The sequence below is a fragment of the Cebus imitator genome, unplaced genomic scaffold (genome assembly GCF_001604975.1).
Source record: "Cebus imitator isolate Cc_AM_T3 unplaced genomic scaffold, Cebus_imitator-1.0 Scaffold323, whole genome shotgun sequence".
NCBI classification, from domain to species: domain Eukaryota; kingdom Metazoa; phylum Chordata; class Mammalia; order Primates; family Cebidae; genus Cebus; species Cebus imitator.
This window is the reverse complement of record NW_016107638.1, coordinates 276,090-301,577: the sequence shown is the minus strand read 5'-3', so window position 1 is coordinate 301,577 and position 25,488 is coordinate 276,090. Positions and strand designations below refer to the sequence as shown.

The 25,488-nt window shown below is 50.6% G+C and overlaps 1 protein-coding gene across 2 annotated transcripts in view; it reads left to right on the top strand.

Moving 5' to 3' along the window:
• Positions 1–25,488, top strand: part of ADGRD1 (adhesion G protein-coupled receptor D1) — a 175,261-nt gene that overhangs the window by 136,950 nt on the left and 12,823 nt on the right. For both annotated transcript variants that reach the window (XM_037729923.1, XM_017504508.2), the window contains 5 exons: positions 3,048–3,151; positions 3,503–3,614; positions 6,379–6,532; positions 15,784–15,850; positions 18,243–18,309. In XM_037729923.1, coding sequence (XP_037585851.1) covers positions 3,048–3,151; positions 3,503–3,614; positions 6,379–6,532; positions 15,784–15,850; positions 18,243–18,309 — 504 coding nt within the window. The remainder of the gene's footprint in view (positions 1–3,047; positions 3,152–3,502; positions 3,615–6,378; positions 6,533–15,783; positions 15,851–18,242; positions 18,310–25,488) is intronic.

The following is a 25,488-nucleotide window of genomic DNA, read 5'->3' as shown; positions in this document are numbered from 1 at the left end:
TAACCGATTCAGTTTGGTTACTGCTGCAGAGCTGGACATTTGTTTCCAAGAACCATTCCCTCTGCTGAGGCCCAAAACTCTTGTAACTGACCCTTCCTTCCTTCTCTAGGCAGAGATCAATGTGAGAGACGACAAGACTTTGCAATTGTGTTAGAGACAGCAAAGAAAGATTGCACATCCAGTATGATGTCAACGTTTCCTGTATTTGGTTTTATTCTCAGTTTATTTGGTTTTAGTCTTAGTTTCTGAAAAATCTCACTTCCTCTAAAATAGCACCTCTTAAACCACATCTCTGCTGTTGTCATTGGGTCTTTTTCCTTCCTCCTCCAAAGAGTTTAAGAAATGCCAAGTTAAACATAGCTAAACAGGGTGGTTTTTTTAACCTGCAGAATCCTCAGAACTCTTAAACGGCTTTATATTCATCCAAAAAGTCTTTTAAGGGGTGCAGAGAAAGGAGCTTTTCCCAAACTTGCCTGAAACCAGAAACATCATTTCTTGGAAGATTTACTAACAATGTCATGCAGGAACTGGAGTGTCACACAGGAAGTGTGGGGAATGTGGCCCAGAGCTAAGTTCCCTTCACCTGCTGGGGCTATGCAATTAATCGGAGCAGCTCTTGGCCCGTCCAGCTGCAGATGGAGACAGTTGTTTCCGTTATGGGAATGCTGCGGTGGGAATGCACGGCAGCGCCCGCCTTTTGAGGAACTTGTTTTGCCAAACATGCTCCGGAGGTGGCTGATGAGTGCCTTCCCCTCGCACGGGGCCCCTTCTGCTGGCAGAAGACACCTGTGACCTCAGCTCCCACCTGATGGAGCAGAGAGGGGCAGCACTGGGCAGCCTCAGGCCCCGGGGAGGCCTCTGTTCACATGCAGTGTTCCAGGTGCCCGGGGTGTTACCAGGCAGGGAGCGGGACTGAGCTCTGGGCAGAGTCGGTGCGAGTTCACCCAAGTCTCCACCCTGAGCTCCTCAAGCCCAGTGCAGGAGAGCCCTTGAGGGTCGGAAGAAGCCGAGGCAGAGGCGCACACCCTGGGATGTCGCCGTGCCTGCTGCAGGGAAGCCTGCGGGCGTGGCTGTGATTCCCAGGGTACAGAGTTGACAGCCTGACCATCTTCTCAGATCTAGGAGGCCAGGCCCAGGAATTGAAGGAAAAAGGTTTATCCGTGGGAGAAGGAACAGTGGAATCTCCTACCTCTAACTGGATGATTCTACAATAACCAGAAACACGAACAAGAAACCGCAGCCATTCTCCCAAGGGGCCAGGGGGCCCCGTTCCTTAAAAGTCCCCTCTCATCCTCAGGGATGCTGGTGGGCTCCCCTGTGACTGCCCCTCCTCTCTCTCTGGGGTGTTGTGAACCTGAAAAGGGGATTTTTCTGTCTCTCTGGTCCTGGTCACACAGTGCCCACCTTTCCCGTGATAGCCATGACGTCCGTGGAGCGGGACGTCCAGCCCCAGGGAAATCTGAGCTTGTGCATAGGTCTTTGGCTGCCAAGGCCTGAGCCAGCATTCAGCAGAGGTGGCTCTGCCCAGCCCTCAGCCTCTCCGCCTTGTCCCTGAGCCCAAGAGCAGAGAGCCCCTCCAGGGAGGTGCTGCCAGTGTCATGGCAGCAGCTGTTTCACTCCTAATGGGGGCTAGGCCGAGGCCCTGACTCCCGCAAGCCCTGGACCCTGGAGAGGATACCAGGGTCTGCAGGGTGAAAATGAGCTCCTTCTAGAGGGGGAGGCACAGGCTGCAGGATCCGGGCTGCTCCCACCCCAGCCCCGTGCAGCCAGGAATCTAGCATGTCTGTAGCCCCCCAGGCGTAAGCTCATGCCACTATGAATCACAGCTGAAGGCAGTGCCCACTGAGTGTTTGGGCCTCCCACGGCCCCCTAGTCCAGGCTGCCTCCTGTGGTCCAGTGCACTGCCCGCCTTCGCCCTGAGCTGGGGCCTCCTGGGCTTGCAGCGTCTCCTCCACCGTTGCCAATAGCTCCTTACGCACTCAGAGTGACCTCCTTTTTTCCTTTGTCCTGGTGATCAGGGAGAAGGCATTTAGGCTCCCCTTACCCTCATGCCACAGGAGGAAGCTAGAGGCAGGGGTCTCGGAGGTTGGAGGTACATGGGTCTAGGGTCTCTGCCAGATGAGGACAGCATGATGCTGGCTTCAGGCTTCAGCTGGGCCTCTGACAAGAGCCATGGACACAGGAGGAAGCACGTGGTGGCCTCCTGCACTTGAGCAGCTGGGAGTCTACCTTTCCAGGCCTGTGGCTTAGGAGCTTGGAACCTCCTGGAGCCCAGGGTCACGTGTGTCTGAGCTTGAGTACCCGAATCCAGAGCTGAGGGAGCGCTGTCTGGATTGTGCAGTGGGGGAACGGTGGCTTCAGTCCCATCCTTAGTGGCTCTGTGCCCGTGTAATCCCCAGGTGTGTTCTGCTCTGCGTCATTCCCACAAGGTATTGGGACCCAGCAGACGTGGGTGCTGGTGTCACCAACCACGTCCATTTAGAGGGCTTTCCTGAGGCCACAGTGTGCATGCGGCAGCTGCTGTGTGGAGACTGGGGGGTCGGCCTTGGGCAGGAGCGGTAGCTAGCTCTTCCCTAGCTGCTCCAGCACTTTATGTTTGCAGATTCATGGAGTCCTTGCGGCCACTGTGGGAGCGGAGAGGCGTCATTGTTTTCATTTCACAGCCGTGTGTCTGTGTCACGTGATTGTCATCCAGGACGTGGCCCAGCTGGGACTTGAACTGGGAGGTCTGGCTCCGGGGCTGACTCTCCCTCTGCAGCCCTGTGTGTTGCATGTAGACAGGAGGCTCAGCGCCTGGAGACTATGGCTGAGGGAACTGAGTTATCTATAGGGACCCTTGGGCACGGGGCGCATGCGCAGCCAGGGCTGCAGCCCCAGCACTGGCCTCTGTCCGTGGCAGCAGTGGACATTTGGGCTGAGCAACAGGGCTTGGTGGTCAGCACCATGTCCAAAGGGGACCAGCCGTGCACCTGCCTGGGCCCTCTGCAGCCTCAGGTTCTGATGGAGTGGCTGGGCCCCTGCTGACGCCTCTGCTTCATTCCCTGCAGCTCGCACACGGACACCAGGTGGCGCTGTCGTCCATCAGCTACGTGGGCTGCTCCTTGTCCGTGCTCTGCCTGGTGGCCACGCTGGTCACCTTTGCTGTACTGTCGTGAGTCCCCTTCTCTGATCCGTCCGGCAACCCCTTGGCCCCTGCCTGCACTCCAGATCGCAAGATGGAAGAGACAGGGGAGAGGGGAGGGGCTGTGGAGGTGGGAGCGCCAGGCTTAGCTAAGCTGCCACGGCCCAGGGTCGGACTGTGTAGGGCTGGGTAGGCGTGGAAGGAGCTGGGATCAGATCCAAGAGCAACAGGGAGCCATTGAAGGTCCACAACAGGCAGTGACAGCAACTCCTCCGGCTGCTCTTGGAGGAATGGATGCAGAGACTTTGCGGGGGCAGGGAGCCCAGTCTGGGGGACTGGGTCAGCTCAGGGCCCAGCCTCATACCCTGTCTCTGTCCTCAGCTCCGTGAGCACCATCAGGAACCAGCGCTACCACATCCACGCCAACCTGTCCTTCGCAGTGCTGGTGGCCCAGGTCCTGCTGCTCATCAGCTTCCAGCTCGAGCCGGGCACAGTGAGTGGACGCAGCTCCTTGTTCCTGCGCTGTCCATCCCCTGCCTCCTCAGATGTCACCGGGTGGCACCTTCTCCTGCTAGCTAGCTTTTTCCACTCAAAATTCAGACCCTGTCTCCCCAGACAGCCAGGGCTGTGGTTTTTAGGGGAAGCAGAGACCGTGACATGCACGAGCTTGTTCCTGTGTAGCACGCCAGCCTCAGGGGTAAAGCTGCCATCGCCGCCACCCACTCACACTGCTTAGCACCAGCTATGTGCAATGCACTGTGACAAGGCCTTGCATTTGGGAAGCCATATCACCCTCTCACCAGCCTGTCTTCCTCCCGACCTACAGGTAGACGAGCTTGGGCATAGGACTTACAAGCCTTGGCCAAGCTGATGGCCTGCTGTGGGCAGACCTGGACACTTGTTGTCAACTGCAGACTGTGCCCTTCATCAGGTGCTCGGCAGCAAACAGCTGTGCCACCTTTGCTCAGCAACATGGACTTGCAGACCTAGATGCCACCTTTCCCTGCCCTTTGCATGGGGTGGGGGTTCTCTGGGGCCCTAGGAAGTCTTAGACCTCACAGAAGGCAAAGAGCGGGGGTTCTCTAGAGTGACCTGGCAGCAGGGTGACGTGGGCTTGTAAGCCAGCTGATGAAAGAGAAAACAGGGCTTCCCGCTCCATGTCTGGGAGGGAAAAGGGAGTTGGTTCTGGCAGAAGCCCTTAAGAACCCAGCAGGATAAGCCTGTGGTCTTAGGGCACAGTCAGGACTGGCCAACAGAAGATGAATGCTTTATCTTTGTCTAGCGGGTCAGCAGAGCCTCTCCTCCTCATTGTTCAGCAGAGCCCTTTGTCCCCGTGCATGTCCTGGGGCTACTGCCTACGGACAGACCTGCCTTCCTCTGGCAGCAGGCACCTCCCTCACAGGGCACCCCAACTCAGACTTGGGAGCATCCGAGAAGTTCCCGGATGCACCGTGGAATGGAAAAGGGCTCTGGTTGGGTTCTGAGTGATATGCTTATAGAGTAAACCTTTGTGGCAGATGGGAGGGGTGTGCACTGGCCTCATGCTCTCCTGCTGGACGCTTCTCAGGCTCTGGTGTGAACCATCACCGGGGATTCCTTACACTGCAGATTTTGGTTCAGGAGCTCTGGGTGGGTCTCAGGATGCTGATGCTGCCTGTCTAAGTCCACACTGGGGGTGAGGTTCCACTGCATGCTGGCAGCAGGAGGGGAGGCAGGTCTGCAGCAGCTCTAGGTGTTCATAATCCCAGCTCGTGGCCCCAGGAGCCTGGGAGTACATCTTTCCTCCAGAACCCTGTGTCTAAATCCCAGGGCAGGGCTCTGATTGGTCCCACTCTCCCAGAGACCGGTGTTTAAATCCCAGAGAAGGGCTATGATTGGTCCCTGTCTCCCAGAGACCTGTGTCTAAATCCCAGAGAAGGGCTATGATTGGTTCCTCTCTCCCAGAGACCTGTGTCTAAATCCCAGAAAAGGGCTCTGGTTGGGTTCTGAGTGATATGCTTATAGAGTAAACCTTTGTGGCAGATGGGATAGGATGACTATAATGGTTGGTCCCACCAGAGCCTCTGGGGTAGGGAGGGGCTGCTCTCCAAGGTAAAGGGGCAGCTGGTCCTGGAGGACACATGGCCAGGGTTTGCTGAGCCAACAAAAATAATAGGTGTATCTTATTTTGTATCTAGATATAACAGATGATGATGACAAGAAACACATTTAGTGGCTTATACATTCCTTCTCTGAGAACTAACTGACTTGGGCACATCTGAACGACAGAACTTGGAGCACCAGCAGAGCTGGGTTGTCCCGGGTTCCACCAGAATTCCTGTGCCCCTAACCCAGGCACAGGAATTCTGGTGGAACGCGAGCCAGGCAAAAGGAGATGGCCGCAGGCCTGAGGACACCTCAGCCCTCTGCTTGGACATTCATCCTGGCTCCCACGTTCCTCAGCACAGGCATGTGGTTCCTTCCTGGGCCCCAGTTCCCTGGACCTTTTATCTAGAGTTAACAGACATGCCCTGGGTATTCCCAGCACCTGGACTCACAGGGAGCAGAGGGGTGGAGCCCTAGGAGGATCTGAGGCTGCGCTGTGCAGGGCCTGCCTCTCTCCATCCTGGGTACCGGGGGCTTCCAGGCCACAGGTGAGGAGTGGAGAGGTTCCCAAGGCCCTGCCTCTCTGTCCCTGAGCCCTATTGAGAAGGGAAGCCTGCGGAGCAGCAGGGTTGCCTCTGCCCCTTTCAGTTCTGGGTAACTACAGCTTGGAAGCTGCAGTCAATTTAGTTAGAACTAAAAAAGTCCCACCATCTAATGCTCAGCCACATGGGGCAGGCTCCACACCTCACTGAGAGCCACGTGGCTTCCAAAGTTCTGTGCTCCAGTCCTCATGAGGGGAGGGAAACTCTTCCATAGTCCCCTCCTTAACCACAGAATCCACCCTGATTGGACCAGGTGAGTCATGTGCTCATCCCTGAGCCAATCCTGTTGCAAGGAATAGATAGTTTTGCTGATTGGTTGGGCCTGAGTCCTGTGCCCTCTCTTGAACCAATCACCATCCCTGGGGACAGCATGGTGCTGTGATTTGCTAGCCCTGAGTCATGTGCTGCACCCAAATCCCTGGGCCTGACCAACAGGAAGAGATCCTGGGAAGAAATGTGGTCACTTGACCAGAAGACCACTCAGGACATGGATACTGGGTGGCTGGGACCAAAGCCACGCCCATGGCCCACCCCACAGCTGTCTCACCTCCCACCTCTGGTTAATCCTAGATTCCCTGCCGGGTGATGGCTGTGCTTCTACACTACTTCTTCCTGAGTGCCTTCGCATGGATGCTGGTGGAGGGGCTGCATCTCTACAGCATGGTGATCAAGGTCTTCGGGTCGGAAGACAGCAAGCACAGTTACTACTATGGGATGGGATGGGGTAGGTGGGGCAGGGCAGGTGGGATCGTGGGGCAGGAGGGATAGGTGGGGGTGGGGCAGGTAGGACAGGATGAGACAGGTGGAAGTGGGGACCGAAGGGGCAGGTGGGGATGGGGAGAGGTGGGAATGGGGTTTGATAGAATGGGATAGGAAAAGATGTGCTTTCATCTTCATATTATCCTTCTTGGTGCTTCCTACAGACACAGATAGGAGGGAGAAGCCACTGACTAATCAAAGGCAAAAATTCCATATCACTTGGAAATACTTCCAACATTCCTGACTTGATTTATCAATTTTGGTGATCTTTTCAAAGAACTAACTTTTGGTTTTATTGATTTTCTTTTATGTTTTTCTGTTGTGTATTTCTTTAATTTCTGTTTTAATCTTACTTCCTTTCTTCTGTGTATTTTAGCTTTAGTTTCTTCTTTTCCAGTGTGTTGAAGTGAAAGTTGAGGTTACTGAGTTGAGATCTTCTTTTTTAATATAGGCATGTATAGTTATAGATTTCCCTCTACCCCACTGCTTTAGCTGCATCCTGTATGTTTTGTGTCTTCATTTTAAATTCATCTCAAATTATTTTCAAATTTAGTTTTTGATTTTTATTTGACCCATTGATTGTGTTGTTTTATTTCTACATATTCTTGAGTTTCTCACTTTTTTCTACTATTGGTGTCTAATTTTATTTCATTGTGGAAACATAACATTTTTTGTATGATTTCAGTCCTTTTAAATATATTAAGGTTTGTTTTATGCCTTTGTAATTATCTATCCTGGAAAATGTTCCTTATGCCCTTGGGAAGAATGTGTATTCTGCTGTTGGATGGGGTGGTGTGCAGATACCTGCTAGGCCTAAGTGGGTTTATAGTGTTGTTCAGGTCTTCTGTTTCCTCGTCGGTCTTTTCTCTAGTTTTCTGTTACTGAAGTTGTATTGTCTATTTCTCCCTTCGATTTGTTGGTTCTGTTTCCTGTCGCTTGGGGTTCTGTTCTTAGGTACACATATGTTTATGTTTACGTCTTTCTGATGAATTGACCCTTTTATATTTATAACTTATCTCTTCATCTCTAGTATTAGCTTTCGTTTTAAAGTCTGTTTGTCCCATGTGATTAGTAGAGCCACTCCAGCTTTGTTGCAGCTGCTGTGCAGAGTATACATATTTGCCATCCTTTTGCTTTCCACTTGTTCGTATCTTTGAATCTAAGGTGTGTCTCCTGTAAACAGAATACAATTTTAAAATTGTGTGGCAATTTCTGCCTTTTGGCTGGGTCATTTAATGTTTTCACCTGTAATGTTATGATAGATACCGTAGATTTGTATCAACAGTTTTTCTCCTTGTCTACTATCTGTTTTGTTTCTCTGGTCTTCCTTTACTTCTTTCTTTTGAATTAAGTGAATATTTCCTGGTGTAACACTTTAATTCTCTGAGCGGTTTTTTTTTTTTTTTTTTTTTTTTTTTTTTTTTTTTTTTTTTTTTTTTTTGGTTATTTTCTTATGATTGACCTAGTGCTTACTATATTCCTCTTAGAATATTAAAATCTATATAACCACTACTTTAATCTCGTATCTTTTAAAGAACCAAGATTAAAAAGGAGAGCAAGTACATATTTAGAGTTTGTTATATTAATATCCTTATTTACTATTTCTGGTTCTCTTTATTTTTTCCTGTGAATTCAACTTACCATCTGGCATTGTTGCTTGCTGTGTGTATATATGTTTCTGTGTGTGTTGAGATTACTTTTTGGGGTCATTTGCTTTTAGCCTGGAGAACTTTCTTTGTTATTTCTTGTAAGGCATGTCTGCTAGCAACAGATTCAGTTGTTTATCTGGAAATGTCTTTATTTCGCCTTCATTTTTAAAAAGTGGTTTTTCTAGGTATAAGATTCTTTTTTGCTTTTAGTTCTTTGATTACGTCACCTCACTGCCTTCTGGCTCTATTGTTTCTCATAATAAGTCAAAACCTAATTTTACTGGGGTCCCTTGTATTTGAAGAATTATTTTTCTTTTGATTTTTTCAAGGCTTTCTCTTTGTATTTGTCTCTCAGCACTTTAGCTCTGATGTGTCTGGGTGTACATCTCATTGTGTTTACCCATTTTTTTCTTTTTGAGACAGGGTCTCAGTCACCCAGGGTGGAGTGCAGTGGCACCATCTCGGCTCACTGCATCCTCCACCTCCCGGGCTCAAGCGATGCTTCCACTTCAGCCTCTTGAGTAGCTGGGCTCACAGGTACAAGCCACAACGCCTGGCTAATTTTTATATTTTTGTAGAGTCAGAGTTTCTCCATGTTGCCCAAGCTGGTCCTAAACTTGTGGGCACAAGCAATCCGCCCACTTCAGCCTCCCAAAGGGCTGGGATTATGGGCATGAGCCACTATGCCTGGCCCACTTTTTGGTGTTTATTGAGCTTCTTAGATCTGTAGATTAGTACTTTTCAGCAAATTTGGGAAAATTTCAGCCGTTATTTATTGAAGTTCTTTTTACGTTCCTTTCTCCCTCTCCTCTCCTTCTAATATTCCCCTTATGAATAGGTTGGTGCTTAATGCTGCTCCACATTTCTCTGAGGCTCTATTGATTTTTCTTCAGTCTTTTTTCTCTTTGTTCTTCAAATCGCATAATCTTTCTCCATCTCTTCAAGTTCACTGATTCTTCTGCCAGTTTGGATCTATTTTGGAACCCCTCTAGTGGATTTTTAAAATTTCAATTATTAGACTTTTCAACTTTTTTTTTTTTAATTTGATCTCTTTATTGCTATTCTGTATTTGATGAGACTTGGTCATTATGCATTTCCCTTTACCTTTTCAATGATAGTTTCATTTAGTTCTTTGAACATATTTATAATGATTGCTTTGAAGTCTTTTTTGTTGTTGTTGAATGTGACAACTGAGCCTTCTCACAGGCAGTTTCTGTTACCCGTTTTTTTCCCATGTGTCACACTCCCTGGTTTTCTTTGTGTATCTGGTAGTGTTTTGTTGAAGACTCACTGTCTTAGATGATACATTGTAGCCACCTTGATACTGATACCTTCCTTCCATGACTGGGCCTTGCTTGCTTGTGTGTATGTTTAGTACCTTGGCTGGACTATTTAGCAAAGTCCGCCTCCTTGGTATGATGGTGAGTCCTCTGACCACACGCCCCAGAGGGCAGTCGTAGGCGTGTGCAGTTGCCCTGGGATGACAGCGGTTTAGCAGGGTTCTGTTGGTCCCTTCCCATGGCCTCTCTAACACCATCTGTTAGGTTCCACTCATTGCCAGCCTACGACTCTGTTTTCAACAACAGCTTGGGCACACACTGCTCCACAGCTTAATCTAATTAAATCCAGGACCCTTTGTAGGGGTGTTTTTGAGGCCAGTCTTGAGGTTTGTTCTGACCCCAGGAAGGCTCTCCTTAGCTGTCTCTTCCCTGGCTCTCTCCGGTAAGGCAGCTGGAATACAGTTTATCCCGGTATTGTCATGGAGCCACCAGCCTCCTCTTCATTCTCTCCTGCAAAGGCTCCGTTCTTTCCCAGACTACCCTTAGGCTTGAACTTCTCCACTCTGTTTCAAATCAGTTCCCATGGGGAGCACTTTGGAGTTCTCTATTCTAATGGGTAGCTTGCTTTCCTGGGAAGAATTCCTGAGGCACTGCTCTGGAGTTGGGGGCAGGGACAGTGGCTCACTTCTTGTGGAGTGACATGTTTGCCTGTCATGCAGGGCACTGGGTAGGGGAGGTAGCTTCAAATATTCAGAGCTTGTCTCTCCCAGTGCAGAACCCCTGCCCTATGAGTCAGCAGAGACGAGGGCAGTGAGGCCCCAGTGTTCTGAGCTGCCACACTTGGACAGGCGCTGGATACTGTGAGTTGGAGGAGGAGGGAGTCCCGGCCGTTCAGCTGCTTTTACCTGGAGTAGAGCTTCTATCGCACAGCTGGAGGGGAACGAGAAATGCAGGCAGCCTTCCCGGCCTCCCCCAGCCTGGGGAGGTGCCGTAGCCCTGGACTGGGAGCTGGAGGGAGCAGAGCCCTGTCTTCTTGCCCACACCTACTTGGAGTGGAGCCTCTCTCACACCGAGCTGGGCAGGGAAGCAGGTTTTGGCTGAAGTGCCACAGACTTAGTCTTCTTAACAAGATTTAGTAGATTTTCTTGAGCAAATTTTTCTTAATTTACTGTATACCCTTAGGAAAATGTACAGACTTCACATGATTATGTTTTTTAAAACCGTTTCTTTTTCAGTGATAGCTGTCTCACTGGGGAGGGTCTACTGAGAGACTTGTGCTGTCCTTCTGGAAGTCAGCTCCCAAGTGACAGGGCTTCTTTCTGAGCTTTGCCCTTGCCCATCCCGGAGAGTCCCAGTGAGCATGGCGGCACTGGGCCAGGCTGCGCATTGACACCTCACTTTCTTGCAATGGTTGTGAAACACTGACCAGATGTGAGGCACCTGCTACTTGTTTCACATACATTTAATTTTCACAGTCCTCCTTATGCAGGTAGCAGGCAAACAAGCTTACTTTGTGCTTTGAGTTGGCAAATGTAATTTACTTGAGGATTAAGTGGAGTTAAACTGTGCTCCCCTTGTGGCTCCCTGGGGAGACTGAAGAGGGCACATGGGCAGCCACCTCCAGACTGCCGCTGGCCACGCAGTGATCTCCCTAGTCACCACGATGTCCTGTGTCTCACCTCACTGCTCACACTGCATCATCAGGTGGATGCTTTTCCTATGTTGGTCCTGAGGCCAGTGTCCTCTGCCCTCCCTCCAGGTCACACGTGACCTGCTTCTTCCGGCCTCCATGATGCCCCAGAGAGTTGCTCCCTCTGACAGTTTCTGATATGTGGCAGGATAGTAGCAGGATATGTGGCCAACCCTCTATAGTTTACTATAGTTTCTTTATGGATACAGTCAGGTAACTTAGAGGCATATGTGCACGTGTGCGTGCACACACAACCACCCTCCATAAGCCATAGCAAAGACGGTTGGGGCCAACAAAAAGTATCTGTAGGATTTGTTGCTAGAGTGAGAGGAATCTACTGAGTGGAGCTGTCTGTGTCACTGATAGGATGGGGTTGGGGCGTGCGTGACTGAAAGTGAATCTAAGCTGAATCAACCCAGCCTGGAAGGACATTTGATTTGATCTGCACAATGCTAGAGAGAAAAAATGAATTGTTTGCCGACGTTTTCAGATTGAGGGATTTTACACGAGCTTGCAAAGTTCTTTTGAAAAATGAGGAGATCTAGCACCCTGAGTTCGTATTCCTCCTTGACAACAGTGGCTGGAACTGTGGTTTCTGCTACCCGTGCGGCCCCAGTAGGAGACTGAGCTTGTAGCCCCTGACACAGCTCTCTGCAAATGGAGCGCTGGCTGGCTCTGTGAGTCCTGCAACCTCCATCTATCTCCCTGTCAGCTTTCCCTTAATTAATTTCATCAGGAGCTCAGGAACTGTGTCTTTCATTCCAAAAGGGGTGGAGCTGGCTATGAGCCAAAGTTGCAGGGTCTGAAAGTAGTTAGGCTTTCTCGACCTTCAGTTTTTAATTAAGGAGCTGGAGGCCCACTCAGAGCATGGCGTGGGGAGCCCCTGGGAGAGTGGCTTCTTCCTGCAGATTTCACCCTGGCCTTACTCTAGTTCTCAAGCAGTATTATTTTTGGAAACCCAGAGACTGTTCTGAAGCTGGCGGGGCAGGTGGGAGGCATCACATCCACACCTTACCTTGTGGTGTTGCTGACTGCCAGACTTGTGCTAGGAACTATGGAGGGAGGGGCAGATAACCTCTGTCCTCAAGGAGCCCACAAGGAAGCCAGGAGAGCAGAGGGACAAGCATTGGGAGTTTACACATCACTGAGGCAGACAGGAAACTCTGATCACAAACTCAGAGGTGAAGGAGGTGTAACTCGTTTTATTTTTCTTTATTGCTTAGTTTATTTTGTGAGCTCCTATTCCTCAAGAGCGAAACTGAATCTTAGTTAATTCTGGGTCCCACCTTTCTCTGAAGCGGCAAGTTCATTCCAGGGAGATTGCATAATGCCAGGATCATAGGAAGGGTGTCAGTCAGGGTGGGCTGGCAATGCTGCGGTAACAAGCAGCTTCTATCCGTCCTTGATTTTAAAGAGCAAACGTCATTTTCTTGTGCACACTGCATGTCCACGGTGACCAGTGGTGGTGGACAGCCAAGGGCCCAGGCTGACGGAGAAAGCACTGCCTTGAGCCATTGCTGGATGCTGTGCAAAGGAAGGGGACAGAGAGGAAACTGGACTGGAAATCAGGTGCTCAGTTCCTAAGACATGTGTCCCCTCTGTACCCAACTCAGTGCCCAGAACCAGCCTGTGGCCTCCAGAGCCCCGAGGGGCAGGGCGCGGACCTCCCCTGTGCCCACATGTGAGACATCTGGAAATATGTGGCAGCAGTGACTTCCACAGTTCCTAGTTTTGTCATCCCTCTACCCTCTCTGTGGAGACGCCTTCCCCTGCACCCATCTTCTGAGGCTTTGCTTCACTCACCTTGGTTAATCTCACGACACATGCTCCTCACCTGACTCTGAATATTAGGGGCAGATGCCAAGGATGACATTGGCCTGGTGCCTCTGAAGGTCACTGTGTTGCAAAGAGGAGCACACAAAGTACATGTCTGTGATGACAGGGCCAGACTTCAAATTGCCTGCAGATGCATGTTCCAGGTCTGCCCGGGTCACTGGGGCCAGAGTTTCAGACGACAGTAATCGTGGGAAGGGTGAAGTCTGAGCTGATTGATGGTAGAGGTCATTGCAGGATTAGCTTCATCATCGAGGGGCTCGGCATTCACTGACAGCTCATGTCATCCTCATGTCCCAATGAGGAAGCACTCATTATATTCCCACAGTGACAACACAGTTCGGCTGGTTCCTTGCGGCTGCACAGCTGGTCCTGGGTGGCCCCGGGAATAGAACTGGGTGTCATCTGGCCCCAAAGCCCACGCTTTTCCCACTCACTGTCTTCTCCATCCTGCTGCCCCTCTCCTTATCCTCCCACTTAGGAATCTTTTCTTCTTAAAAAGCCCCACACACTCACCCAGACATCATGGCTTCTGCAGCTTGTTTTGGAGAAAGCAGACAGTGGGGCCCACCCTGTTCTCAGACCCTTTGTCCTTCGCCTCTGCTGGACACGGGTAGATGCAGGGGAAGAAATGGCAGGGGAGCCCACATAGGGAAGCTCAAAGTGACAAGGTAACAAAGGCCCAGAGTTACTCCTGGGCTCCAATAGTGTACCTCTTCCAGAGGCCACCTGTTTCCTTCTGGACAACTTTATCACCCAGACATTCTATAGTGCATTTAAATCCTTTTGACATTTAAGACAAACTGTTTCAGAGACAAGGCTGTCCAGGAAATGTCTTTCCATGGTAATTAACTTAAAACCCCAACCCTGATGTTTGGAAGGGCAGACATGGCATGGACTCTGCCCCCAGAGGGCACTGGAGGGGCATGGCCTGGAGGCACTTGGGCCAGTGTCAGCAGCCGTGGGTGGGTGCCAGGAGCCACCTTCCCTCCTACTCCTTCCTTCTAGAGAAATCTCCCAGAACCTGTGTGACCTCGGCCACTGAGGCACAGAGAGCTGCATGCTCTTCATGCACTTTCACCCCCATCCTGCTATCCCAGGAATGCGAGATGCACGGTTTCCTCATCAGGAGCTGCTGCTGCATCCTCCTGGGGAAAAAGTTCAGGGGTGGAATAAGGAGCTGGCCTTTTGCAGTCTCTCCATCTCTCTCTCTCATCCTTCCTGCAGAGGAAGGCTGCTGTGTTCAGCATGGCTGCACCAGAGCAGTCCCTGTGGACGATGCCCTGCTTTCTGAGTAGCCAGAAGTATGTTCTTTTCAGAAACAGATTCCCATTTCTGCAGGATCTGTTTCAAAGCTCACATATGCATGTGGAAGCAGAGTCATGCTTCCAGATAAACTCCATGGATGGCTGAGCTTGGGAAGTGTTGCGATGTGATCATCCTTTTGGAGAGTCATAGGACACATTAGCATACAAAACCTCTGCACTTTAAAAGTGAAAGTAGAGACCAGTTCAGATTTGGGTTAAGTCAGTTTTAAAAAGTAGTTTGACCATAGAGAGTTTTCATTGCAGAGTGACAAAGCTCTGGGGACTTCTGTAATCCAGGTACTTTCTCCCTCATTTGTGGACCTCCCTTCTATCCCCACCCCCAAAGTTTCAGTTGGCTTTATAAAATATTAAACACATTTAATTTGTCACACTGAGTTTCAAGTAATAGAAATCCAACTTCAGCTGCCTAAGGCAAGAGGGAATGTAATGGTTCATATAACAAAAAAGTTCTAAGATGTCAGACTTCAGATATGGCTTGACCCATGAGCATAAGTAATAGAATCAAGATTTTGTCTTCATTTTCCACCTCTCACATCTGGTCTCCTCTGTGTTGGAGCCATACACTCTCCCATGGTGCCAGAATGGCTGCCTGGACCCCAGGCTTACTGACATCCTTATCCTCTTAGGGGCTTGGTGGAAAAGAGAGTTTCTTCTTAGCAGTTTCGAAGAAAGCTCTTGATGGAGTTTCATTGGGCCAGCCAGGGTCACATGCTCATCTCTGAACCAATAGCTGTGGCTGGGGGATTTGATGTTCCAGTCAGCCAGTCCTGAGTCACAGGCCAAAGAGCCAGGAAGAAACCAGCCCAGCTGGGCTTATGGAAAGATGGAGTGTGATGGGTTCCCTACAGGAATTATAGGCTCAAATACTAGAAGAATACTAGAATAATACTGTGTACGTGACAAAGTCAGCCATGTCTGATGTCCCCTCAGTCCCAGCTGATCTCCCGTCTTTCCCCCACTGCTCTAGAACGGGAATTCTCAACCAACGCTATGGACGCTTGGGCTGGGTAACTCTTGTGGGGCAGCCTTGTGCATTGTAGGGTGTTTAGCAGAACGTCTGGCCTCTGCCTGCCTGATGCCATCCCATTAGGACAACCCTAGATGACTTGAGCCATTGCCGGCTGTCTCTTGTGGAGCCACCAAGCTGAGCTTCCCTTCCTGCCAGTCATAATGCCACAGCTCACCCACATTGTTTTAATGAAGACTCACACACTTTCTTGTCTAGTATGTAAGCGTGAGCATGTGAGTGTGGTGTGAATGTCTGTTATTCCTTTGTTTAGAGGATAGGGGCTGTTCTGTGTCCTGACAACTGGCAGTTAGTTCCCTCTGTGTATACGTTTATTAGGTGTAAAAGGAATGAAAGCAGGAGAGTGGGAAGGGAGGAGGGAGGGAGAAGACTGGAGCAAGCGGACACGATGTTCTCTGCTCTCCTGCAGGTTTCCCTCTCCTCGTCTGCATCATTTCACTGTCATCTGCCGTGGACAGTTACGGAACCAGCAACAAGTAAGTGCAGGGCTTTGCCTGGCCTTCGGCAGCCTTCCATGGAACAGGTTGCTGCGAGGAGCCCGTAGCTCTTACCTCCTGTGCTGTTCTGGGTGCAGGGGTGCTGTGCAAAGCTGGCTCTCGCAAGCCCACCCAGTGAGAAGGTCATGGTCCAGGGACAGGGAGAAACCGGCCAGCTGTGTCCTGAAGACTTCTCAGCCTTGGAACTAGCAACAAAGACCACAGAGCTCCTCCGGAATAGCAGGGAGGCTGCTAGGAGTTTCTGCTTGGAAATTTTTCACCCATGTGGTCTTCCCAGACACAGTTCTGGTCATCCCTGGAGGCTAAATTGGGACCCTTTCACCCTTTTTTGGGGTGGTCAGCAAGGGTCCTGTGTATACCGTGTACCCAGTAACTGACAGTGGAGCAAGTCCATGAATGCTGGAGTAAGTGCGGTCGGCTGGGTGCCAGGCAGGCGGTCTTGAGGCTCCTCTTGCTTGGGTAGCAGGGGATGGACGTTGCGATGTCCATTGTCTCCTGTTGCCACTTGAAATGCAGCTCATGGGTCCACAGTTGTGTCAGGAAGAGGCGGGGATGGTGCTATGGGACCAGGTCAGCTGTTCAAGTTCTAGAAATATGATTTTCATTCCTTACAAGAAAAAGAGCTTTCACTCAAATAAATATCTCTTGGAAGCTGCTGCCTATTCTAGCCAAGCTGAAGAATCACTGTGAGAAAAAATGGAAGATAAATATTGACGATGCTTACAAACAGAAAGGAAGTCAGGCATTTTCACAGCTTCAAAATGAGAAAATAGTACAGCTGAATAGTGAAGCCGGGAGAAGTCCAGCCTTTTCTGCTTTGGTGCAAGTTTCCTGAATGCGAAGCACTTACGGAAGGCAGGTCTGAGCGCACATTGAAACAAGAGTGGTTATGCAGAGCACCGTCCCGGCCTGCTCCGTTCATTCTGTGTGCTGTTACAAGTCGAGGGACTAATTAGAAGAAGAATGTTCTCCTCAAACAGCTCGACGGCATTTGTTCCCTTTTATCCCGTCTGGAGCTTGGGGCTGCTGGGCTCACCCACAGTCCTGAGTCCCAGGGTCTGACTCGGATCTAAGCCTTTTCCCCACTCTCATGCCTGAAAGCCAGGCAGCACCAGCCAGGTATGGGAAGCTCGCTGGGTTTCTGAACAGGATAGGGTATCTGTCAGAGCCCCTCAGCAACTTCTCATTCAGCATGAAATGCTGGAAAGCACAGTTTCTCTCTTTGCAGAAGCATCCCACTCTCCAGAGAGCCTGGTTTGAATCGCACCTTTGCAGAGGTACCATTCAGACTTGCTGTGCATTTTTCTTTTAAACATTGAATCCCTGGATGAGAGGTTTCTCCTCTCTGCGCTCTGGGTATGCAGCCACAAATGAGCCTCTTGCAGTTGCTGTCAATTGTTTTGGGGCATTTACTGTCTCCTGGGCTGGGAGGCTTCAGGGGAGGAATGAGGACAGGGAGGCAGTGTGTCCACAGTGATCTCTGAAGTCACCTGAGCTTTTTCAGGCTCAGATTCCTCATCTGTAGGATGGGCGTGATCACAGCACCCACCTTAGGGGCAGCATAGCATTAAATGAGATGATAGAGTTTGATGTGCTCTGGGGCAGACCTGCCGCTCAGTGAGCTGTCACTGAGGGAGTGAAATGAGCCAGCCCCGAGGAGACACCACACTGTGCTAGTGAGGACTGCACCACGTACCTGTCCAGATCCAATTAAAGGCACCCTAGTGCCCTGGGAAACACTGTCCCAGGAGTCAAGAAGAGGAGATGTCCTCGGGAATCTTAGGCTCTTGACAGCGCCATATGCTCTGGAGATGAAACTGTGAAGGAGCTGCCTTTTTTTGCCTGAGTTCTGGGGCTCACTTCTCAGAAGCCAGATCCTCAAACTGGACCCTCCGCTCAGGACATCAGAGCAGTCACCAGGACCTTCTGGAACCTTTCCTCTGAGTTGGAGGGCACTGAGGGAGTGTAACACCCTGAGCTCGGGGCGTATGGGATGGGCAGGCATCCCTTCAGTGCGGTAATCCCTCAGGAAACGCCCCTGTTGGGTCATGTTTGAAGTGCTCTGCGGGAAAGCCAGTTCCTAGCAAAGGTTTATTTCTCTTTCACAATGAAATTAAATCTATTTTGGATTTTGGCTAAACTCTCCAGAGGTTGCCGTCCTGGTCTGCAAACCTGGAAAATCCTTTCCAAGAATGAGACCTGGAATCATCATGGATAAAAATACGTTTGCAGTGATTAGGAACGTTGTATGACTGTGCCCCAGGTGGACCCTGTAGCTGAGAAAGGCGGCACCTTAGCAACTACTTTTGAATAAAGGTACGCTGGCGGGCGGAACGAGGTTGTCACAATAATGCTCTGCTTCCCTCCACAGTTGCTGGCTGTCGCTGGGGAGTGGCGCCATCTGGGCCTTTGTAGCCCCTGCCCTGTTTGTCATCGTGGTACGTTTCCTGCCCTTGTGGGTGCAGAGCAGGTCTGGGGAGGAGCAGGAGGAGAGGGCGTGGGGCTCTGGAGATGGCACAGGGCTCCCTGAGGAGCTTCTGAAGGAGGCAGCGCCATTCCTTGGTCACTCCTCACGAGGGCTCCTCTGGGCCAGTGACTCAGGGTCTTATTTCCCTGAATGTTCAGGAAGGCAGAGCTTTCCAGGCGGGGCCATTCAAGGCCCCAGGGCTCTTCCAGGTGAGGTGGCAGGTGCAGGCACACCCGCCCTGAGAACCGCATGGGCGTGAGCTGGCCCTTTCTCATCCTCCAGCGCCTTCTCACCCGCAGGCTGGCTCCTTGCTCAGCTGTCACCAGGACTCCGAGGCTGCAGAGGGGAATCTCAGCAGAAGCCTCCTGGGAGCCACACGGAACAGTTACAGTGGTTTGCAAGTGACAGGAAACCCAACTCAGAGTTTGTTCTTGTTGTTTTTCTGAGATGGAGTCTTGCTCTGTCGCCCAGACTGGAGTGCAGTGGTGCAACCTCGGCTCACCACTACCTTCACCTTCCAGGTTCAAGCGATTCTCCTGCCTCAGCCTCCTGAGTAGCTGGGATTACAGGTGCCCGCCACCACACCCAGCTAATTTCTTTGGCGGGGATGGAGTTTTGCTCTTGTTGCCCAGGCTGGAGTGCAATGGTGCGATATTGGCTCACTGCAACCTCTGCCCCTGACGTTCAAGCGATTCTCCTGCCTCAGCCTCCTGAGTAGCTGGGATTACAAGCGCGTGCCACCATGCTCACCTAATTTTGTATTTTTAGGAGAGATGGGGTTTCTCCATGTTGGTCAGGCTGGTCTCAAACTCCTGACCTCAGGTGATCCACCCTCCTTGGCCCCCCAAAGTGCTGGGATTACAGGCATGAGCCACCATGCCCAGCCCCAGTTCAGAGTTAAACACAGATAGGGATTTACCGCTCCTGAGTCCAGACCGTCTGTGAAGAGGCTGGGCCCGGGGCTCCTGAGCCTGTGAGCTGGGATGAGGCCCCTCTTTGATCTTCTCTGCCTCCCGGGATGGAGGTGGAGACTTTTTCCCAGCAGTCCCAATGCAAGCCCCAGGGCTGGTTCTCAGTGGCCGTGATGAGTCATGTGTCTGTCTCAGAACCAATCAGGGAAATGGGATGGAGTTGAATGATTGGTCAGGTCTGCCTCACATGACTTCCTTGTGCAGTTAGCACCTGCGAACCCCAGGAGCTGCGGGTCTGGGGGGGTCCTGGTCAGAGGGTGACCTCAGCAGAGCTTGTGCTTTTCTCTTTGTGCCTCGATGTCCCTTTCTCTGAGGGCCTCGGCTGGTTGGGCCCTGGCTGCACATACTGGCCCAGGCTTCCCGTCTGCAGGTTGGGCCAGGGCCCCGCAGTGAACTGGAGCGGCTCCCTGGGCTGAGTGGGGGCTGTCAGGGTCCCCGGGGCATCAAGCGGGGCACCCCCAGCGGAGGGGTGGGCATCTTTGTGCAAGCAGAGCAGGTCGCAAGGGAAAGGCTTGTGGCATCAGAGTCCCCTCACAGCGTCTGCAGAGCTCCGAGCAGGGCTGGTTTTTCTTTCAGGAATCGCTGTCAGCTGCAGAGGGGACGCCTTTGGGTCTGTGAGGTTCAGTTCCTCATGCCCAGGGGCTGCAGCGCCTCCCCGGGGCTGCCTAAGGATCACCTGCCATTGCTTTATCAACTCGACCCTTTAAAGACTGACTGAGGCTATAGTGAGAGGTTCTCGTGCTCCCTGGAGGTCTGGGAGGACCGTTAATTTTGTCAACGGAAATACAAAAACGCTTTCGGAACAGACTCCCAGCCCCGCAGTCATCAAACTCCTGGCCAGCGCTTGGCCAGCGGGGAGGGGCTTTAAAGGACGTTTAGTGACAGAGGGTGTGTGGGGGAAGTTGTATTCAAGTCTGCTGTTGCCTGTTCTCCCTTTCTCTCTGCTGACTTAAGCCCTCTAGAACTGCAGGGCCCGGGCAGAACAGGCCCGTGTGTCAGACGCTGCCCTGGTCATCTGGCTTTCATGTCTGACTGTGCTCAGTGACAGCTGGGGTTCTAAGGTGGCTTTGCCTGGCTCCTTCACCACCCACATGGCGTGGGGCCCAGCACCAGGAACCCAGCACTCCTGTGTCTCCCAGCTTCACTAGAGTCCCTTTTGTCATTCCTGAGGGGACATTACCTCCAGGACCTCACCCCCACCCCACTCCTTGTTGTCAGTGGCCCTCAATCCTAGAGGACAAAACGAGTCCTCCTCAAACTCATTACATTGTTGAATTACCTGGGAGGTTTTTGTTTTTGTCTTTTGAGACAGAGTCTTGCCTCTGTCGCCTGAGCTGGAGTGCAGTGGCACGATCTCGGCTCACTGCAACCTCTGCCTCCCGGGTTCAAGCAATTCTCCTGCCTCACCCTCCTGAGTAGCTGGGACTACAGGCAGGTGCCACCACGCCCAGCTAATGTTTGTATGTTTTGTAGAGATGGGGGTTTCTCCGTGTTGGCCAGGCTGGACTTGATCTCCTGACCTCAGGTGATCTACTTGCCTTGGCCTCCCAAAGTGCTGGGATTGCAGGCGTGAGCCACTTCCCCGAGCCTGGGAAGCTTTAAAAGTATTCCTGCCTAAGCTCCACCCCTGAGGTTTCAGCTTCATGGCCTTTACAATCTCCCAGATGATTCTCACAGGCAGCTGGCTTGAGGTCCTCATGCCCTCCTGGGACGTTGGTAGCAACAGGCAGTTTAGAAGGGAGGCAAGAGCAGCCTTAAGATTCCAGGGTCAAGTGCAGAGGTCAGCAAACTGCAGCGTGTAGCCTACCTCCTTCCGTAGATCAAGTTTTCTTGGCACACAGCCATGTCCCTTGATTTGCACATTGCCTGTGGCTGCTTTCAGGCTGAAGCGGCAGAGCTGAATAGTTACAGGAAAGACTGCGTGGCCCGCAAAGCCGAAAATACTAACTGCGTCTTGGCAGAAAGCATATCAACCTCTGGGTCTGGGGGAACCATGGAGGTTCCAGCAGACCCCTGCAGGGAGTGCCGTGGTGGAGGAGTGGGGGTCTTGTTCCTCTTACTTCTTCAGAGGATCCCAGGGTTTGTGCCGTTTGGGTCAATTCCTCATTTACCCACAAGTCCTTGGCCTTATTTCCAGGTAAAGAAAGCAGGTTTTGGGATAACATATTGCATGACCTCATTTGTGTAAAAGGTTAAAAACTCTCTCTGGGTACACACTCACATGTGAACATATAACTGAATAAGAAAATGCCGGGACAGAAGCACACAGAATAATGGTTCCCTAAGGAGAGATTTGGGTTTGTGGAGTGCGTGCTTCAAGATTACATGCATCTAAAACCACCCACGTATTGCTTGCATAATTTGAAAATTAAAACCTTTTAGGAAGCTGTATGTTTGCATTAGGACACATGGTTTCCCTGTGTGCTGGCAGGTTTCATCCTCAAGAGGCAAGAATCTAGGAGACAGTAAAGGGTCACCGTGGGGCCTGCCGGGCCTCGGGTTGAGGAGGAAAGGGCAGAGATGACCCACTTAGTAACAGCCCCCACCAGGCATCTCTGCCAGACACACACACTGCCTACCGCCCCTTCTCAGACTGTTCTCTGCTGTGAGGCAGGGAAGTGACTTTCCATTTGCCCTGCGATTCCAATTACGCAGAATGCGAACGTGCCGGTAGGCAGGCATTCCCTGGTGTCTTAGCCCCTAGGGCTGCCGTAACACAGGACCACAGGCTGTGCAGCTTAAACAAAATTCTTTTCTCACAGTTTTGGAAGCTGGAAGTCCAAGGTCCAGGCGTCAGCAGGGTTGGTTTCTCCCAAGGCCTCGCTCCTTAGCTCACAGATAACTTTCTTTTCCTGTGTACTCACTCACATGGTTTTCCCTTGGTGGGTGTCTGCATCTTCAAATCTCCTCTTAAAATAAATGACTGTCTTAAGCCAGTCATTGGATCACCCTAGTGACCTCATTTTAACATAATTATTTATTTAAGGAACCTATCACCATATGCTCTCGTTCTTGGGTACAGAGGCTTAGGGCTTCAACATATGAATTTGAGGGGCCACAGTTCAGCCCATAACACCTGATTTTTCAGAAGCTACAGAGCCTAGACACCCTGTTCCCCCAAAGAACAGGGACTCCATGGATGTCAGGGGCCCTTTAGCCTGAGCCTTCAAAATGGCCTGTTCTGTGCTGGCCCCACTGAGGAAAGAAGGAGAGTGCCTCCAGGTGTGTGGAAGAGGAGGAGTCTCCGATTTAAAATCTTTGTCTCCCTTAGGGAGAAGCCAGGGTAGGTATTTGTCTGTGTAGAGACAGATACAGATACGGTTACAGATATATATACAGAGGTATAGATGCAAATAGATGCATAGAGACAGATACACAGATACAAATAGAGATACAGATATAATGCAAGCAGATATGTGGATCCAAATACAGACATAGATACAGGTGCCTTGCCCTAGATGCATAGATACAGTTAAACGTAGTTGTAGATGCAGATGCTCCTGAACTTACAATGGGATTAAGTCCTGATAAACTTATCATAAGCAGAAAACACCAGAAACTGAAAATGCCTTTAGTACATTTAACCTACAGAGCATCGTAGCTTAGCCTACCTCAATCATTCTTGCAACTGTTATATTAGTTGAGCAAAATCATCTAACACAAAGCCTATTTATAATGCAATGTTGAACATGGAATGAAATTTATTGAATACTGGAAGTGAAAAACTAGTTGTGTAGGTTTGCAGAGTACAGTTTTTACTGACATGTATTGCTTTCACACCACTGAAAAGCCGAAAAATTGTTACTCAAACCTTCATAAGTTAGGAACCGCCTGTAGATACACTTAGATATGATATATAGGTACAGATACCTAAATATAGACAGACAGAGACACACTGCTTTGGTTTGAATGTTTCCTTCAAAGTTCATGTAACTTAATTTCCAGTGCAGCAGTTCTGAGAGGTGGAACCGTTAGGAGCTGATTAGGTCATGAGGGCTTTGCCTTCGTGAAGGAGTTAATGCTGCTTTTGTGGGAGTGGGCTCATTATCAAAGGAGTGGGTTTCTGATTCAAAGATGAGTTTTGCCCCCATCGGTCTCTCTGTGCTCTCTTGCTCTTCTGACTTCTGCCATGGGACAATGCAGGCAAGAAGGCCCTTCCCAGATGCAGGCCCCTCGACCTCGGATTTCCCAGTTTCCCAAACTGTAGGAAATAAATCTCTGTTCTTTATGAATTACCCAGTCTGTGGTATTGTCATAGCAGCAACCAAGAGACTGAGATGCATACTGTTGTGTGTATTTGTGTGTGTGTGTGTGTGTGTGTGTGTGTGTACCTGTGTAACCTTTTCATTGTGAAATAGTGGTGTCCGTCTCAGTGTTTTTTCACAAATAAACATTCTGGTGATAAACATTCTGAGCTAGGTCAAGAAACAGAACACGAGAATTCCTGTGCAGTCCTGCCTTCTCCTCCCACCAGAGGTCACCGTGACCTTGGCCTTCACAGTAGGCACCAGACCTTTGCTTTCTGGGTTGCTGCCTCCATGTGCATTCCTTTCTTTCTTCTGAAATGAGGCCTGTGGCTTGTTTCTTTGACATCTGCCTTGAGTGGCTTGTTGCTGTTCTCTGCTGCTTGCTGGCGTACCCATGGCACTCACATTGTACTTGCCTCACCCCCGGGCATTTTCCGACTTGTAGTAGAGTGTGGGTGTACCATACGGCCAGGCAGGGATGAGGGCGGGTGAAATGGAGTGGGGGGGCTGGGCCTGCTTTTGTTGTATGTTTTCATGGAATGCCAGATTTGTGCCTCTCGCAGCCACAGTCCCCCACTTAATTGCACCGATGCAGGATTGGAGGCCGTGGTGAGCTGCCCCTCCTCTGATCAAGCCACAGGAAGTGTATCATCCTGATAAGATGGAAAAACTGTGCCTGCAAAATGAAACCAGACTGACCCAGGCTAAAAAAAAAAAAAAGACCCAGCAAAATCTTTGGAGAAAAAGGGAAGATGATGAATTCTGACAAGTAATAATGTGATCAGCTTAACTGTTATGAAACACTTGAGTGGATCTTACTCACAGCAGTCAAGATAAAGGACTTGAGATCTCAAATTCAGAACTTGTAGCATTTGCATATTGGCAAAACATTTTGCTGCAAGTTGATCATCCTTTCAGTGGCCTTGTCAGAAAAGTCCTGGAAACAGTCATGTATGCATCTCTCAGTGTTCCAGCCAAGAGGTCTGGGACAGAACCACACTTGATAGCCTCCAGCAGCAAAGCAGAGTGATGATGAGACCTCTGAGCTCATGTGGGGTGTTGGTTGTGATGAGATCCTGAGCTCATGTGAGGTGTTGGTTGTGATGGGATTCTGGCTCATGTGGGATGTTGTTGTGATGAGATCCTGAGCTCATGTGGGCTGTTGGTTGTAATGAGATCCTGAGCTCATGTGGGATGTTGTTGTAATGAGATCCTGAGCTCATGTGGGGTGTTGTTGTGATGGGATTCTGAGCTCATGTGGGGTGTTGTTGTGATGAGATCCTGAGCTCATGTGGGGTGTTGGTTGTGATGGGATTCTGGTTCATGTGGGATGTTGTTGTGATGAGATCCTGAGTTCACGTGCGGTGGTGTTGTGATGGAATTCTGAGTTCACGTGGGGTGGTGTTGTGATGGGATCCTGATCTCATGTGCGGTGTTCTTGTAATGGGATCCTGAGCTCATGTGGGGTGTTGTTGTGATGGGATCCTGAGCTCATGTGGGGTGGTGTTGTGATGGGATTCTGAGCTCATGTGGGGTGGTGTTGTGATGAGATCCTGAGCTCATGTGGGGTGTTGTTGTGATGAGATCCTGAGCTCATGTGGAGTGTTGTGATGAGATCCTGAGCTCATGTGGGGTGTTGTTGTGATGGGATCCTGAGATCACGTGGGGTGGTGGTGTGATGAGATCCTGAGCCTATGTGGGGTGTTGTTGTGATGGGATTCTGGCTCATGTGGGGTGTTGTTGTGATGAGATCCTGAGCTCATGTGGAGTGTTGTTGTGATGAGATCCTGAGCTCACGTGGGGTGTTGTTGTGATGAGATCCTGAGCTCATGTCGGATGTTGTTGTGATGGGATCCTGAGTTCATGTGGGGTGGTGTTGTGATGGGTTCCTGAGTTCACGTGGGGTGGTGTTGTGATGAGATCCTGAGCCTA